This window comes from Uloborus diversus, unplaced genomic scaffold (genome assembly GCF_026930045.1).
Source record: "Uloborus diversus isolate 005 unplaced genomic scaffold, Udiv.v.3.1 scaffold_230, whole genome shotgun sequence".
NCBI lineage: Eukaryota > Metazoa > Arthropoda > Arachnida > Araneae > Uloboridae > Uloborus > Uloborus diversus.
The window spans coordinates 117,308-134,625 of NW_026558385.1; the positions used below are offsets into that span (position 1 = coordinate 117,308).

Sequence of the window (17,318 nt, forward strand, 5' to 3'; positions counted from 1 at the left end):
GCTTGATATATCTAAAAGGATTCATTACACCGAGTCTCATTCCTGTAAACATTTACATTCCGGATATAAAAACTTAAATCCCGTAGCATATTTGTGTAACTTGTAGAAAGCAGTATGCATAACATAAGTTCTATATAATTTTAAAGCAGTAAAATTTATGCGTTCAGTAAGTCAAGTGATAATTACTGGCTAGGTAATTTATTGTTCTGCTAAGCAGAGGTCTGATATTAAGATTACTTATATTTTCCTGGGAAACTTATAGAACTGGGGAAATTTTTTCTTGTGTTTAGTTGTTTCTTGCGCTATTTGTGATAGTATATTTGAACTTTTAAATGATACACTGTTAAAACTGAACTGCAGGTTGCATATGGCATTATTTAGGGTGAAACATTACTATTTGTTGATTCGGATGCATAGTTTTTCTTCCATTTCAAATCTCCCTTAGGTAGGCCTTATTACCCGCCGTAGGGGAAAGGGGGGGCACTTGTGAGCACGGGGCACACGTGAATATGGTATGTTTTACCAGGATAACATTAAGCATAAAATCTTGAAAATTTTTTGAGTAATGGCAGTACCAATCGTACTTCTTGGCAGAACGGCTTAGAGTAATGAGCCAGTTTATGATTATGTGGTGACAATTTCTTTGTTTTAGCATGTGTTTTATGTAATTTCATCGCTGTCTTCTTCGCGTGAAAACATATTTGAAACTAGCTAATAAGCTAAGCTTAAATATTGCATACCCTTATATAATCATTCAAGTAAATTTATGCCCTGTTTATTTATTTTTAATTAAATTAAGAATTCTTTATTTTTAAGAACTAGTTCTAAGTTAGATGACGGGGCACTGTGAACATAACATGTAGGGGCACATGTGAACAGTTCCCAGATCCTCTCTGAAATATAAATAATAGTTTACGGTTATTCTAAGAGTTAAAAAGGTGTAATGATTTATACTTAATATTTTGCTACAATCAGTTTGTAAATGTATTGTTACTTATTATTACATTATTATTGTTATTTACTTAATTATTTATTTAAATATTTTTAAATTTTTGAATTATTTTGCTACTAAATGGGTGACCAACAATTTAGTAAAATATAATATTTACAAGAAAAAAAAAATATTTTCTGCTAACTAAAAACTGAAGCTTAAACTAACTTTAAAACAAATCATCATATTCTGTATGAAGCTTAAAGCACTATATAACAAGAATAAACTTTTCGTGTTAAAACATTCTTTGCATTGTTTTGTCTGAAAAGTTTTTTTCTTTTCGATCAGTGGTTGGAACATGCTACGAAACTTTAAAATATGACAGTAAGCAGAGTTATTTCGGACAAAAATAGTTTCTTATTGATGGTTAGTGTACAAATTAAACTGACACAGTTTAGGTTACTAACCCTTATAGGCATATACATACATGTGTTATATTAAAGAGCATTTCGTTGAAATAAGATGCTTGTCCTGAATTTTTAAATCGTGTTCATATGTGCCCCCTACAAGGGCAAGTTTGCGCAATTGAAGACATTTTTTTAAAAAAATACATAAAGTAAAGAAATATTTGTTTTTCAATCTGAAAAAAATTCCGGGGTACAAAGAAAAGACTATTCAATCCCTCTGACACTTTTTCGCTGAGAAACTGATACAGTGAAACCTGTGTATGTTGACCACTTGCGGTGCACTACTTTAGTGGTCAACTTAAACAGTTGGTCAACTTACAAAGGTTGATTTATATGATAAGGGCTAATTCCGTGCCTGAAAAAAGCGATCAACTTAGACAGGTGATCAACTTACAAGGGTGGTCAACTTCACAGGTTTTACTATTATGTTTTAAGAATTTAATAAATGAAAGGAAAAAAAAGAAAAAAAAAACATGCTCATATGTGCGCCCCTTTAACCTACCTTCCTTTACAAGTATTATAAAGTACTAAGTGGAGTAGGTACTTACCGAGTATTCCTAATCTGTAGTTTATCGTAACGACGACAACGTTTCCTAAGCTCGCAAGTATGCTGCCGTCATATGGGTTTCCAGCATTCCAATCATAAGATTCGCCATGAATGAACACAATTACTGGTAGTTTCATGGGGTCTCGTCCAGCTGAAAATAAAAGAAAATATTAACAAACTTACATAAAAACTTTGAGTTGTTTCAAAGCAAGCGAAAATTCTTCAAATTTATATGTGTCAAAATTATTTAGAATTCGTAGAACCAGCGGATTTCATAATAATGTGCGTTACATCATGCATAACAAGTTCTCTCAGTCTGAATATTGCAGATGTTGTTGAAACGTATGATAGTTACCGTATTTAATAAATAGTATTAAATAACATACTCTAGTCGTTTCTTAAACGTTTTAAAATGGTCGTGAATGTTGTAGAAATAATTTTAAAAACGTTTATGAAACATTCACACGTTCTCTTGAGAAAATTTCAACTATCTCAAATATACTCATCCTGCCAAGAAACTAAGCATAATTAAATAGTACAGTATTTCACAAGATCATTCGACCTAAATTTATTTGGTATTGCTACATTTTACGGCATTCCTTGCAGCTTTTTCTTACTGTTTTCAATTCAAAATATGTTTATGTCTACGGACACTTTGCTACAAAACGTGTATCGTACTCTCGTACAGGTAAATCTTCTTTCCGATACGTTTCCCGCAAGTCATGGGAACAAAATCACACTCTTTCACTAATATGTTACGAAGTTTGTCACTCGACAAACCCAAAACTATGGGTTTGTCGAGATGTTGTGTTTTGTTGAACATTCCATACCCTGCTTAGAGGCTATATTGAGTGTTAAAGTTCAAAAATTATCATTTCATAACTTTCTCTGAAAATTTAGTTCAGTTTCAAAATTATTTAAACGTGGGAACAGAAGAGTTTTTTTTTTTTTTGTGTGTGTAACGTATAAGAAAAAACAGCTGTGTCGAAGTACAAGTACATCTCCAATGTTTCTTGCAAATAAACTTTCCAATTCTCGTACGTCTCGATTTCCCTTTGCCATAGTTTTGGGTTTGTCGAGTGACTAATTTCATAAAATATTAGTGAAAGAGTGTGATTTTTCGTTCCCATGACTTGCGGGAAACATATCGGAAAGAAGATTGACCTATACGAGAATCGTTTTGTTGCAAAGTGTCCGGAGACATAAACATATTTTGAATTGAAAAATAAGAAAATGCTGCAAGGAATGCAGTAAAATGTAGCAAAAACAAATAAATTTAGGTCGAATGCTCTTGTTAAATACTATATTATTTAATTATGCTTAGTTTCTTGGCAGGATGAGTATATTAGCTCTTATTTTATTGTTGGCTTTCCATTGGTTGGTTCCGTTTGTGTTAAAATGAGCTAGAATAGTTATTATGCATACCAAGACAGGCCAACTGGTTTACGTAAGACCACGAGTATAATCATGGTGAAAGTTTTCTGCATCTAATATCTTTACAAGTTTTAATCATTGGAGTCACCGTAACGGAAATATTGAACGTATGTAGATGATTTTATCTGCACTAAAAATATACAACAGTTACTCCTGTGAAATTGTCATAGTTGACAACAACATTAAGGAAAACACTGGTTGCCGTTAGCACATCATATGAAGTTCAATAGATATTTGTTGTGACAGCCTTGATATTATAACCACAGAAGCGACACCATGACAGAAATCTTTGTCACAGTAAGTGGCTAATTTGAAATTCCCCTGGAAAATGCCGCCGGTGGATCTTTCTACATGTTTACTACTGATAACAATGTAAAACACTCCATGGGCTGTCCTAGTGATGTCAGTAATAAATACACTGGCCTCAAAAAATTAAAGTACATTATGTTTTTCGAAGCTTACCATAAAAAAGGGCAGTAACAATAAAATGCATCGTTTGCATGAATGATCATAACAAACTTTAAAACCATTTATAAAAAAAAAGGTTACTAATACTTTTATTTTATAGAAAAGAGCATATTTTTACGAGTGAGAAAAAATATGCAAATATCAAGTTTTCGTACTTTTGTGTGTAAGTTGTGTTGATCTTCAACTGTTGTTGGCAGTTTCGGTCACAATAGTTAATAGAGTTTAGAAAATGTCTCAGAGACGTCGTTAACCTGATTCGTTAAGGTGGAGGGCTGTTTGATGGATGGAAATGGGATTGTCGCAGGCTGATGCGGCAAGCCGTCTCAATGTGTCTCATAGTGTTGTTCAGCGACTTTGAGATGGATACCAATCCGAAGATTCTGTGTCCATGACAAGACCTGTTAGACAAGACCTGAGACAAGACCTGTTACAGGCCGACCACGAGCTACAACACCTGCAGAAGACCGTTTTCTAGTTCTTTCGGCCAGAAGGAGAAGAACCACCACTGTGCTACAGCTCGTTGCTGACCCCTTTGTAGCATCAGGAAGAAGAATCTCTGCTATTACGGTGCGAAGTTATCTTCACATTTTGCAGTTCTTTATGCAAGACGATCAGTTGTGTTTCTTCCCCTCAATGAACCACAGCGAGGGATCCACTTATGCTGGGCAAGAGAACATGTTTCCTGGACCCAGCAGCAATGAGCTTCTGTGCTGTTAACAGACCAGTCCAGATTTACATTGGAGAATGCTTTAGGGCGTCTAATCTGGAGGAAACAGCGCAATAGATACCATCAATCCAACACTGTTGAAAAACCACAGTTATTGAGGTGTTGGAATCCTGGTTTGGACTGGGATCTCGCTCGGTGGTCAGACTGACCTGCATGTGTTCCATGGAGGAACTCTGACTGGTGTGAGATATCGGGATGAAACCCCTGATTCATATGTCCGCCCATACGGTATACCCCATTGGTAATGACTTCATTCTGATGAATTTTAACGCACGACATCACCGAGCTCGTACTGTTGAGGGGTATCTTGAGGATCACGGTTTGGGACGTATGGAATGGCCAGCTCAATCTTCAGACCTGAATCCTATATGACACTTTGGGACTGTCTTGTCAGACAGGTTGATGCTTTATATCCTTCTCCAAGGTCGTTACATGAGGCTGGAACTAGGCTTACTCTGAGCCTGGTATTCGCTTCTTATTCCGGTGTCTGACAACTTAATAAATAGCATGGAAAATCGATGTTGCCAATGAATTCAAGTTAGGGGGACACATTCCTTATTAGAACTCATTTTTGTATTGCTTCTATGACATTTTACTCCATATTACTGTGATGTTTTCTTCAAGAATGGATTTTTCCGCAAAGATTGCTTTTTTTTTGTTATAAATCATTTTTGCAATACACTTATACAAATTTCTATAACGCATTCAATAAAAACCCACTTAATGCACATATCCTCCGAATTTTTTGTTTTTACATTCATTCATTTGCAAATTAGACGCAAAAACCGGTTGTTCTTTAACTTTTTGAGGTCAGTGTATATAATGGGTGTGTAAATCACTAGCAGTAAAATATAGTTCCATCGTTGAAGTGCGAGCTTTAGCATATATGACCTTCATCAGGAATTGCTACGATAGATTAGAACGCGTTTGATGATTCCACGCGTCATGAAAGCGAAATTTGAGTTGTAGGCATCGGTAGGGGGATTTTATGCTATATATATTTTTTTTTTTGCTGTGAATAAGAATAAGTGTGCAAAAGGCCTGTTATTGGATGACCGTTAAAAAGAATAATGAATCTCGGACGTATAAAATTCAGACTGAATAGCGTAATCGTCAAAAGGACGATATCATTAGAAATAATGTACTTCTGATTGCGAAATGGTTTATTGAATTGGCTGTTCATTTGTCTGTGCAGCTTAAACCTTTGCCAGGACATGTGTAACTTCTTTTTTTTCAAATGATCGTTCTGACGAAAGCAGGAGTCGAAAAATTGCTTTTACACGATTCTGCAGTTCAGCTTTAATGACCAATTGAAAAGGCCGTTTGAATATCAAGTTCAACAGGGAATCGCTTTGATAAAAGCAACGTGCTATATTTAGTATTTTAAATACACTGCTTCAAACTAAGCCTCCCAAAATAACTTATTGTATTATACATCCAAACCTGTTTTTGTGCGGTCGTTTTTTTGGGCGATTATTATTATTATTATTATTATTTTGTGCGGTATATGGAAATCAATTATAAAACGTGCGGAAATTATTTATAAATTGAGTGCTAGGTAGTATCTTTAAGTGTCAACAGGGGCATCCCGATGGGAAGTCACTGTGACATTCCAAACATTTCCTTATTCGGCAAATTTTTCGGGCGTCAGCAAAATTATCATCACTCCGTTTATTTTGGTTTCATTTAAAGATTACTTTTTGGGTTATTTTCTACGTGAGCCTTTTTTTATGCTGTCAATATCCTACGCATAAAAAAATAAGTGTGTTGCGAAAATAACTTTTTATAGCTACTCGTGAAGTTTTGAACAAATTTCTTATGCATTTTTTTTTTTTTTTTTTTGCGGTCCCTATCCACCGCATAAGAACAGGTTTGAGTGTACTTAATTTACCAATTGCCAGTTGTGAATGGAGTTCAAATATCACTGTTTTGTCCTTAGTTTTAATAGTTCCACAATTAAGGAGATTAATTAATATCAAAAACAAATAACCAATGTATTTTAATATTCTGCACGCTTAGTGATGAACAAAGAAAAGTATAATGGGAAGCCAAATTGTGTTCAATACGTTCAGAGTTGTCTAGAAAACATCTTAAAAACATCGGTGATACAAAATAAATACTCAAAAGTGTTAACATTGTGATTTTTAGGGAAACATTTTCTGATTTAAAAAATAATATATTTTTGGATGAACAAGAACATCTCATATATATATATATATATATATATATATATATATATATATATATATATATATATATATATATATATATATATATATATATATATATATATATATATATATATATATATAAAGAAATTTCATTTTATGAATGTAGACACTCGAAACTTTTCTTTTTGTTTGTTTGGCTTACGTCATATGTTTTATTTATTTATTTTTTTTGATCTCACATCTTTTTGCAGATGAAAAAGGATCTCTAGTTATAGTAACTGCAAAACTTGTGCCGCGACCTTTTGAGAATTTGGTGATTTTTAACACTATTGAAACTACGTTTACCTTAAGCATTGCCCGAAAAAGAAGAACTACTACAAAGGTTTCGCAAACATAAGACTTGGAAATTTCAAACAACATAAGTATAAAACGCTGATAAAAAATCGACGCTCAAATGTGCCTTCAGGCACTGTTTTGTTCAAAAATAACTACATAAAATAATTTAAATGCAACTGAAATAACAAAGAAAATTACCGGTAAACGAATTGATAATAAAATCAAACTCACATTCTTTCAGACCATACAAACAAATTGAAATGAAAAGCAAAATAAACCAAACGTATAAAAATATTAGCAAACAGAAGAAAACTGAAAGAGAAAAGTAACGGAAAATCCAATAACTAAATTTCTTCCTCTGTGTTTTAAAGCAGAAAAATTAAAACGTAACTTTAAATCAGGTTCCACAGTGGATTTCTGAAAAGAAAAGAGACTATATTTAGCTAAACTTAGTTATTTTGTGACAGGGAGTTGCAATTTATTCCTTTACTTGTATACATTTCTTTTATATTTAAACAATGCAAATAATTGCTTTTTTAAGGGTTTATCTATCAAGTTTTGTTTTATTTTAGCAAAAGTATAAGTTTAGCGTTTTACTGCTATTTTTGCAGTAGAAAAAAAAATACTTATTTCACTTGAAGGTACCAATGCATTTCTTTAGTTATGGCAGAAAAAAAAATCTATAATGCTGTAGGAAAACACCGAAAATACTTTTATATGCCTTGGAAAAAGAAAGCCTAAGTATTTTTATATTTATTACCATGATATTAAAAATGTCGTACTTGTATTTCTTTGAACAATAATGCAAAAACCAAAATTTTAAATTTGCAGAATTACAATTTACTCTTTTAAAAATACTTTTTACAAACTGTAATTGCTTGCTTAAATCAGTTTTCATAAATTTATTAATACTCGATCTAATCTTTGAAAAAAAATGCGTAAAGAATATATCTTCGGTTTTTATAGTAAACCCATTTTGTTTTTAAATTAGATGCTTTCTAACTCCAAATGTGAATAACAATGGATTTTGTTTTATAAATAGAAGGTATTTCATACTGTTTAAGGTTTTCACGACCGGCGTCAATATGGGGAGATAACATTTCCGGGCTTATTGGCCGTGGTCTAATTGGAGTAGAAATTCCAGATGTTTCGGCTTGCTTTGCTGCAGCCATCATCAGTGGTTTGAGTTTGGTGAGACTGATTCCTGGCCTCGATGGCTCCGGTATTTAAGCAAACTGCTGCTGGGCTGCTGGTCCTGATTGGGAGGCGTTCTCAAGCCGCTGGTGGAATAAGGTTCTTGATTGGATGAGATTCAAGCCGCTGGGTGATCCTGACATCTGATTGGATGGGATTCACAAGCCGTGGTGGCTACCGGTTTCTGTTTGGATGGGACCACAGTATCTTTTAGACTGATTTAAGGGCAGGGTGCCATGTTTTTAGTAAATTGAAATTCTCCTCTTTTCTGTTGAAATTAAAGGGGTGTTTGAAAAATTTTTGCGATAAAGACGGGCAAAGTAATGAGATTTTGTAGTCAAGATTTCTGTGCCTTTAAATTTGATGTAGTGGACTCCTTCTTGTTGGCTGTGTTCGGCTACGGCTGAATTATCATAGTTTCCTAAACGGCAATGACGAACATGCTTAGAAAGGCGTGTCTTGATGCTGCGCTTCGTAGTTCCGACATAAACTGATCCACAGGAGCACGGAATTTTGTAAACTCCAGATGTGGAGAAAGGGTCACGGGGGGTCCTTCACCGGGCGATAACAATTCCTAAGTTGAGTGGTTGGCTTGAAAATGGTCTTTATGTTGTGTTTTTCAAGGAGTTTTCCAATTCGGTCAGTAACTCTGTGTAGGTAGAGTAAGAATACTTTCCCTAATGGTTCAGATGGGGTAGACTTCTGTTCGTTATTTTGGGACCTCCTGGGATGAAGGGCTCTTCTAATTTCTCCTCTAGTGAATCCATTGGCTTGAAATGCTAGCTCAAGGTGTTTCAGTTCCTCCTTCAAATGTGTCGTTTCGCAGATTCTTTCTGCTCGGTGCATAAGGGTATTGATGACAGCCAGTTTTTGTCTCGGGTGGTGGTTTGAGTTTTTATGAAGGTAACGGAAGATATTTCCTTTGTGTTTATTTATTCTTGCTTATAAATAAAAATCATGTTTCAACCTCCAAATTAACATTTGCCTTCTATATATATATATATATATATATATATATATATATATATATATATATATATATATATATATATATATATATATATATATATATATATATATATATATATATATATATATATATATATATATATATATATATCGACCTTATCAGCTTTTGTCAGCATTACACTGTACTTTTTTAAGGATTAAGTACCAGGAGAAATAATGCTGAGCATTTTAGTCATAATTTTAAATGGTGACTTTATGCGAGTCTACGTTGATATGCTTATGATCGCAGAGAGCAATGAATCAAAAGATCGCGCGTTCAAGATTCTTTATCAGCACAATACACGAAAGAAAGCCATACATTTCGATGTCGATTTTTTGTGCATCAAATGCTGCTAAATCTGCAAAAACGGAAACATTACTTCTAAAAATTCGATAATTTAACCCAGAAATGTAAGTAACAAAACAATGCATTTTTTTTTCTTTTTGCAAATGAAAAGCTGTGCTACGGAGCACTTAAGTAATGTTAGCATAATTACACCCAGACCTATTGTTCTGACCTGAGCCATAAGGCTTTTAGAGTATCTTCACAAAAGTGTAGTCCGTTTTCTCCCCATGTATTTCTAGTATTTCTAGTAACATGTCTTTCGAAAGGTATTTTTTAATTTTTTTCACAAAACCCAACGCAATGAAGCTTTTAGGAATCATATGAAAAACACATAAACGCTCAATAGAAAGTGAAATTAGGATAAATGGGACTGTGGAAGGAGAGGGACAGCTGCATTTATGCCGACATAAAATGCGAGATTTAAAAAAAAAAAAAAAAAAAAAAAAAACTCGTCCAGTAGAAGTAGTAGCTTAAGTTTTTTGCTTGAATCTAATCTGCTGGATGCACTGGAAAGGGTAGAAATTTTTTTTTCACATTTTATTTTGGCCAAAATGCAGTTGTCCTACTCTTCCTGACTCTCTCCTATATATAAACTTAGCTTTACTGATATTCAAATGAGTTACATTATTTATATTTTAGAAACAATTAGTTGAAAAAAATTGTATTGTCATAACTTTAGTTTAATTTTTAAGTCTGACAAAAAAGGATTGCTTCTACAAGTATATGTTTTGTTTTCGAGCAAAAAAAAAAATGACCTTTGCTCATTTTCTTTTTTTACAATTACAGTCGAACCCACTTATTAGAATATCGGTTAAAAGTATATCCCGCTTAATACAATACATTTTCAATGTACCAAACCGTTGATGTATATTATTTTAATCCTGTTCAATGGAATATCCCGCCTTTTAAAATAATCTTTCGTGGAAAATTGGCTATTCCATTAAGCGGAATCGACTGTATTTTCATGACATACTATATACTATTGATTCAATGATTGGTGTGTTTTACCTTGAATTAGATACGTAATGCATTGAACATTTAAAAATAATAATAAAACATTGTTAAATATGATTATTATCAGGAAATATATTTGTACTACATTAAAAATTACACTGAAATATGTTAAAGTTCTTAAAATTTCTCTAAATGTTGAGCTCAGAAACCATTTGTACGTTTAGTAACATCACTCAGGCTTATGAAACATAACTGATCTTATTTTAACCAATGCGCATAAACTTTCACCAGCACATCTTAACTATCTTTTTTTCGAAAAATGAATACAGTGAAGAATAAAAAAAAAATGTGAGCATTCAGTAATGTATTAACTGAAATTGCGATCGTGTAATCTGTCGATTATAAAGATCTAATAAAAAACTAATTAGAAACACACGTCATTGATATACCCTTTGATGAATTATCCAGAAACGACAAATTAATGGAAACACAAGTAGTGTTTTTTTTTTTTTTTTGTTCACAAATGTAAACAAAAACCGTAAACATAATTGATAGTATTTTGAATATTGCTTTACTTTTAAAAAACCGTTTGCCAAATCATTATAACTATCTCTTTGCAACATATAAACAATAAAGTAAAAGAATCTTTGGCAGCCTGTGTATACTTAAACTGCAAATGGGTATTCTTTCTATTCACTATTGAACAACGTAGAGATATTTTTCACACGTGATTGAAATAATCAATTGTTGAATCATCCAGAAAACGATTTATTAATAGTAACACCTGAAGCGTTATTTTTACATCCGCGCTCTGTTCACAAAAGATAAACAAAAAATTGTCGTTGGGTTACGAGCAACTACTGAATTGCTCTTTTACGAGCAACTTGAACAGCAAATTGAAATTATAGTATTGAGAACAGGAGTTCGAAGCCATAATATGGGAAAACAATAGGGGTGATAAATTTCTTTAACTGGCCCATTATTACTTCCGTTTATAGCTAGGAGATTGGAGACAGCTTTTGCTGTTAACAGTTTTATACCTTTATTGATTAGATTATAAAGGTGAAGTACCAGGAAGCTGCGTATGTGCAGTAAACTGTGGGTTCAATTGTCACTTATACGCCGAGAAGATCGCGTTTATGATTATCTAAACTTGCCTCATGGAATATCTCTTGGGTGTTGCCTACTTTTATTTGGATCGAATTATTTAACCCTATGTACGTTGATTTTGTAGAACCTATTGTTAGTTGTAAAATACCTGTATAGATTTTGTGTTATTATTGAGGCAAAGTGTATTTGAGAATAATTTTATGTTACTTTTATTTGGATTGAAATATTTAATCTTCTTTACTTTAGTTTCATAAAACCGAGTCCTTGTTTTACAACACATGTATATGTAAATGGTAACCAACAATGTTTTGACACACAAAATAAGCAGATTACTGCATACACGTGTTTGAGGTTTCAGGGAACCTCTTTTTCAATGCAAATACTGGCGCATTTGGATTAAAAGACATCCTGTAAAAGCAATTAGAATGAACAGTAGACAGTTTAAATAGTAAAAACAGCAAATTTTAAAGCAAACAAGTGAAAATGGAACTCAGAGACGAAATTTACTACATGATTTCCTTTGAAACAAAACTGTTAAGCAATAAATTTCACCAAAATCCCATAATAATAAATTGCTGTGACAATATGAAACCGCTAATGAATAAATTAGCAATGAATTTATGTTCAAAAACATTTTACAGAACTAATTGTAAAATTTAGTGAAATGCAGAAAAAACACAATGGAGGAAAAACCTAAAAAAAGTATTATATGTTTTTTTAATATTTGTAAAATAAAACAAGAATAAAACATAAAGACACATTTACATTTTTAAATATTTGTATTAAAAAATAATTAAAAAAAAAAAAAAACAAGAAGTTGATAAGTAAAGACGAATAAAAATAATTTAAAAGGATAGAACGATAACATAAGTTTGACAAAAACCATGGGAGTTCAAAAAAATGGGGGGGGGGACTAATTATAAGAACGTGGAGAAAAATACGGAATAATTTGAAAATCGTCTACTAGATTATAACGATTCTTCGAAATACGGAAAGACTACAAAGAAAAAAGATCTGAAGAATTCGGGCATTTCTGGATAATTTCATAAGGATTAAAATCAAAAAAGTGATTTGATTCCCAGCAATGTTAAGCAATGCTAGAACTGTTTTTTTTTACATAAATTGTACGCTCATTTCAGCGAAACTTCAAACAACGCAGCAGGCAATTAATTTTATCAATTTCACAACAATTAAGAGAATTCATAGAATTCTTAAGAGACGAGAACGAAAGTTTTTTGATTGGCGAAAACACCACTTTTTTTAAAGTACAATATATATTTTTAAAAACTCGATGTTAGTATGATTTTCTTTTAGTTAAAAAAATAAAGCAAAAAGTGCTTACACAAAATTATTGTATTCAAATATTTCTTTTTGTCAAAAATTAATATTTTTTAACTAAAATAATTTCTTAATTAACTCAAATATGAAAAAACAATGCCTGTCTGAATTTAATATGCGAAAAATAGGCATATCAGTTTTAACAAATGTTTATCCTAATAGTGCTTCAATGTTATGAAATATCTTTTAATAATAGTTTTTAAAAAAAGGAAAAAAGTATTGTTCACTAAAGAAGATTACTCATTCACAGTTGCAAGACAAAAATACTGACGCACTAATCTAACGAAACTTTAAAAAGAAAGAAAAATTGCTTTTAATTGTATTTGGTAAATGAAGTATGGATTCGTCGTTTTCTTTACAGAAGATAATGTTTAATGCATCCATCCTTTTTGTACAAATTAGAATCCTCTGCATTGCGTGTCTGGTTCAATACATCAAACTGAATTGTAATTCACTAAGGAAGAGCTTTAGTTATCAGACAGAAACATCACCTAATATATTTGTGGAACATATTTAAAAATACGAATTAATTGTATGAAATTTATTACCTAACTCTTTCTAAAAAAGTGCACCACTTTAGTTTAGAAAGTAAAAAATTATTCAACATATTAAGTTTGAAAGAATTAGTATCATCTAACTTGAATCCATTTTGATGTCGATAAATATCACGAAAAAATCTTTTATTATTCCGGTGTTAAACAAACTAAGGCTGAGAAGAAATAATCTGCTTTTTCACTTCCAAAAGAACCTTAATGCTTCAAGAAAATTGCAGACTCATTGAAGGGAACACATTTCGCCCTCGAAATGATTCCTGCTTTTTTCTTCCTTCTTAACTTACTCAAGAAAATCTCTATTTCTACATTAGGCCAGAACAAACTATTTGCGTAAGGCAGAGTCTTGTATGAAATGAGCTCATTTCAATAACTAGAAGTTGAAATGCAAATGTATGCCCTGATCTTTATCGCCATCCCTTTTTGCGTAATCAATTTAAGCAAAGACGATAAATCTCTTAAAAGAGAAATGCACATTTTAGGCAATCTTCCCTCCTCTTTTTATCACTTTTTTTCGATATCTTTCAGAAAGTTTTCTTTAAAAAAAAAGTAATTCAACTTGTCTTAATGACATGTTCTTCGTCCTTTCTGCTCATTTCGTTTAACTTTTTCACGCTAACGTAGCATTCACAGAAATTAAACGATTTGCTAAAAAGAAAGTTCTCCTTTAATTGGGATAAAATTTTCATTTTGGAGGTAAAACTAGACTTATTTTAAGAAAGTACAGATTATCACGTTACAGCGTTATTAAAGCCGTGAATCACATTATTCCTTGCTATGTATTGCTTAATAAGTATAAATGCTATGATATCGTTAGAATCGATATACAATTTCTGTTAAAGTAATTGAAATCATTAGAACACCAGAACACGCTTAAAAATTATATATATATATATATATATATATATATATATATATATTTCTTAAAAATTATATATATATATATATATATATATATATATATATATATATATATATATATATAAATTCAACTATTTTAAAAATCCATATTTTAATATAATAACGCACTTAAGGCACTAATTTTTTAAAAAATTATTTACAACTGAACCCAAACGAGAGAAAATTTGGGGTGGTTAGAGCAATAGTGGTGTACATCATCTTAACTTAGCTTGGTGTATTTTCAGGTTTTGCAAAACTATCTGAAAAAAATCAAGACTGCATAAATTTAAGCTTAATAAGATGATTTGTTTCAAACAGGATTATGTTTTATTACATATTAAATTTTCTCAAACGTTAGTTATTAATTGCTTGAAAGTAACTTTAAGTTACTTACATAAATCGTTCTACATTTAATATGGGTTTACTGAAATAAATTTAAATACAATCGAGGGTGGTTTCTGGCTGCTTTCGTTACATGAAAACAAACTTGCACAACAATTATTCTCACCTTAACAGTCGTTTAGATTGGTGAACAAATTTTGTACTCTTCTAGTAGCCAAAAAATTTTAGTACATTTTCCGCAGATTACACATAACATATGAAGGAAAACTTAATGCTTAACTGGAAATGTAACTTTTTGACTTACATCAGTGTCATTTTACACATATAACTTATATATAAATATGCACTGATAGATCTTATAGCTTGTCGCCTAAAGTTCGTTGTAACATCAATAGTTTCTGAAAGGTAAGAATTATAGGAAAATTATAGGATATACCTTGTCATGAGCTACCTAATGCAGCTGCACACAGGGGTACCTGGTGTTGAAATTTGGAGTTTGCGTATTAATCTCCAAAATGGTACGAGATTTGGAGAGAAAATAAAACAAAGTTGCTTAACATTATCGCAGTACGAAAAGGAAAAACATCTTCCAAATATAGCAGGCATAAAATGCATTCCAGTAGCAAGTATTCGGGTATTGTGATTAAGTACACACATTAAGTACTCCACATTCACCTGTGCGGGAACTTTGTGATCATATTATCGATTCAATCGTGTACACAGTGACAACGAGAAATATAGTCCCGTGTCTAAATGTATATTTGTGCCAAGTTACACCCTTTTAAGCATTACAGATAGTTAAATCCTTTCCGGCTTTGCAGTTTTGGTCAACACAATCAAACTAATGTGCGTTTTGTGCTTTTAATTTGCATATTTTTTTACGCTATATATTTTTTTGTTCTGCAACAAATTGATGATGCTAAACAAATATTGTAAATGACTTTTTCCCGCATCTCGTACTATTTTTAAGATCAGAACGCTAGTTTCAAATGTTTCCGCCAGGTGTCGCCGTAAACAGGTTCATTGTGTAGCGTATGGAAAGCGCTGTAGTATCTACTACAGCGCTGGCGTTTCCAAAATTAGTAGGATGACATCAGACTTTCGCGGAAACTCGGAATATAACTTAAGCATTTCTTTTTAATGGTCCGTTAATCAGACGATCGTTCATACTTCCGTTCACTAATGATCACCGATGAACTGTTCAGTAAACTCGTTCATTTGAACGACTTTGCTAATTTAAAAATGTTGCAGGTGATCTTTATGCAAGATAAACTCACGCACATTCAAAATGTTTCATTTGATCAGTAATACTCTTTTAATGAAAAACAATGAAAAATACCTAAAAGTAAGAAAAGATGCCTATAAAAATAAATCACAAAATATTTTATTTAGGTTTAGATGTATACATGTAGGGGAGGTTGCCGTCAATGAACCACATAACACTTTTAACCTTTTCAGGAAGTAGTTCAGACTCAAACTTTATATTGACGATAGAAAAACTTACTCAGTATATTTCACCTTTAATAAAAATATTCGCTTTTATGCTAACTGTATTCAATAAAGAATAAAAATTAAAAAGAAATATTTTAGCCATGTGATCCATTCATGGGAACCAGTTTCTACGGATGGACCATTGAGTTTTTATCGATGAATCACATTCTCAAATAAGAAAATCAAATCGTAAAATATAAATAGATAAACGAACACTACAAATAATAGTAAGTTACTCGAAAAGAGAAAATTGGTTTTTAAAAATTATTTTTTTATCACAGTAGAAACATAAACTCCCCCCCCCCCTCCCTCAGGACTCACACAACACGGCGGTTTTGACCACACATCGCCCTTCACTTGATGTTTTCTAACATTTAACTTACTTTTCTCAGGTAAAATTTCATGGGGCTTCTTTTTAAAACAAATGGGAATCCTGTTTCATCCAAGATCTAAAATTTTGATCCACTTGACGAATTAACTTGAAGATTTAATTTGACGACAAGGGATTTTGCTATAGCACGTTGCATGCTCTCAGTTAACCACTGGCTTATTTTGCTTATTTGGGTATTTTTCTGAGACAGCAAACGTACTTGAAACTTTATTAAAACTTTACTTTAACAAATACTGAATCGACTACACAAGTGTTTAAATTGAAAACATAATAGCTGAGGGGAGTTTCCAAAACTTATTTTAAAATATTTTTCACTATTATCACACTTTTTTAAAAAGATTGATCAATTATGAATGATAATTGAGCTGAAACTTCAATAACATTTGTAAGATTCCATGAATGAAGCACTTTGTTAGCTGGTTCATTCATAGAAACACCTAGCGGTTCAATTATAGAAACTGCATCATTTTGAAGATTCTCATAGTTGTCACTGCTATGACGATTCATCGTTAAACTTTAAATGTGGGGAATTGTATTTAAAAATTGCACCCTTTGAAGTCAATGCTCCCATTTAGTTGTTCAGTTATATTCAAAGCATGTGAAAACAAAATG

General features: G+C 32.0%; 1 protein-coding gene across 1 annotated transcript in view; it reads right to left on the bottom strand.

Moving 5' to 3' along the window:
- The window catches only part of LOC129233183 (neuroligin-2-like), a 68,869-nt gene extending 66,752 nt beyond the window's left edge, over window positions 1-2,117 (bottom strand). The window contains exon 1 of the mRNA XM_054867248.1: window positions 1,947-2,117. Within this exon, the coding sequence (XP_054723223.1) occupies window positions 1,947-2,082 (136 nt within the window). The 5' untranslated portion in view covers window positions 2,083-2,117. The remainder of the gene's footprint in view (window positions 1-1,946) is intronic.
- Between the last annotated feature and the right edge of the window lie 15,201 nt (window positions 2,118-17,318).